General features: G+C 38.3%; 1 protein-coding gene across 1 annotated transcript; it reads right to left on the reverse strand.

Moving 5' to 3' along the window:
- Nucleotides 1-171: 171 nt before the first annotated feature.
- On the reverse strand, nucleotides 172-1,431 carry LOC131158490 (probable 2-oxoglutarate-dependent dioxygenase AOP1). Its single transcript, XM_058113358.1, has 3 exons — nucleotides 1,058-1,431; nucleotides 640-961; nucleotides 172-423 (listed from the first exon to the last, which is right to left on the reverse strand). The coding sequence occupies exons 1-3, from the start codon at nucleotides 1,429-1,431 to the stop codon at nucleotides 172-174; spliced, it is 948 nt and encodes a 315-aa protein (XP_057969341.1).
- Nucleotides 1,432-2,007: the final 576 nt, after the last annotated feature.

Consider the following 2,007-nt stretch of genomic DNA (forward strand, 5'->3'; position numbering starts at 1 on the left):
CATAAACCAATTTGATATCATACTTTGCCAGAAAGAAAGAAAGACAATGTCGGAAAGAGACCCATACACCACACAGCTTGTACAAAAGCACAGGACACGCTAAACAAGTTTGCCTTGATCGAACAGATACAAACATATATTAGCTTTTAGCTGACAGAGACCTTTAATTAATTAAGCAGCGCAATAGGCATTGATAGCTTTGACTGTTTTATCGGTAGCCCTGCCCTCATCAGAGTAGTAGAAAGCAAGGAACCGAAGATGATCAAATGGCTTAAACAGTAATGGGTGCTCCTCATCAACAAGCTCTGCTGGTATTTCTATCATCTTCCGAAAGAACGAAAACAGCGCAAGGCTGTATCTTGTTGTGCTCCCCTTCATTACCACTCGATGCTTCGGAGAATGTATTCTCCCATTGCTCCATGCCTGTTTAATTATGCCAACCAAAATAAACCCAGTCATTGTTTAAAGTGTGACAATGCCATTCTCAAACTTTTAAGATGTCGATCCAATCGAATAGGGGTTAAATCTAGGCTACATAGGAAACTTTAAATATCAAATTGTGACGATTTAAATTTCATGGAGTACTTGTAAGTGTAATCAATTTACAGTGAAAATAACATGAAGCCAGCGTTGACTAACCATGGCTGCATCTCCGGCAATGACGATAAATGACGAAGGGGATAGATCAAAAGAGATCCACTCTCCATCCCTTATTTGCAACTCCAAACCATTGATTTCATTTTGATGAAGCACAGTCAAGAAGCTCTTATCCGTGTGAGTGACAAAACCATCACTGGTCTCATTTGTTTGAGGCACTCTGTATTTCATGAGCCTAAGAAGATACGACGTAGACCCAATGTAAGACTCACAGTACTTCCCCACACCATAGCTGTCAAAAACCATTCTACTTGCCATTTGTTCCATCTCCGCCAGCAGCTTTGAGAATGAATACACACTTTCACTAACCAAAACAACACAACAAAAAAATGGATAACTAAGCTTAGGCCAATTTCCTATTTTTGAAGTTCTTGAAGAGAAGGGATGGCAAAAAGAATACCAGAACTGATCATTTCCTGCTGGCCACATGAGATTTGTGAAGCTCTGAGTGCCTTGGAGAGTCGCAGCGTTGTCGATGCCCAGGCTTTCGTAGAGAGGGAAAAGGGGAATTCGCCCAACATAGCCATGGAAAGGCTTGTGGTGAGAATTCTGAGTTTTGGTTTCTAAAGGGAGATCAAACAGCACTTGCAATGAATGGAAGAGCCCATTGTGCTGTTCAAGGGAGAGGCTACTGTGCGATATGATGAAGCAACCGTACTTTTCGAGTGCGTCGCGGACGAGGTTGCAGGCTGGGAGCCAAGACTCTGTGCCAGGCTTTGGATTTTCGCCGGATAAATCAAGGACGGGGACCTTTGGTGGTGTTTGGAAAACCATGTTTTCTGTTTTCCCTAGTCTATCTGTGGCTTGCCTCGCTAGGTTTTAAAAGTTCATGGTGACGGTTCATGCCAATTAATACCTATGCGCCCTTTTGTCATTATAAAATTAGTAAATCTAAATTTAATCTCAAAATCAAAGTAAATCTAAATAAATGATTTTGTAGAAGCTATAGCGGCAAGTGTAAGACTTTCAAACAGGGGCGGTAAAACAGGTCGGGTCCGGACTGATCGTAAACGAATCGGAACATAAACGGATCGATGTTTAATGAGTCACACCCCTGCCAACCCTCACTCACCCGTTTAATAACAGACGGGTCACGGGTTATCCATTTAATAAATATAATTTATTTATTTTAATTTTTTTTAAAAAAATTTATATAAAATTACATTAAAAAAAACACTCCATTTTATTTGTTAATATCTAAATAAAAACAATACAAAATGTAAAAAATAAAACATCATTTTAATTGATAATTTTTTTAAAAAAATGTACAATTTTTTTTTAAAATAAAAAAACACCTATTAAATATGCATAATGCACGCATAAAATATTTACAAAAGATAAATAAAAAAA

The sequence above is a fragment of the Malania oleifera genome, chromosome 6, assembly GCF_029873635.1.
Source record: "Malania oleifera isolate guangnan ecotype guangnan chromosome 6, ASM2987363v1, whole genome shotgun sequence".
Lineage (NCBI taxonomy): Eukaryota > Viridiplantae > Streptophyta > Magnoliopsida > Santalales > Ximeniaceae > Malania > Malania oleifera.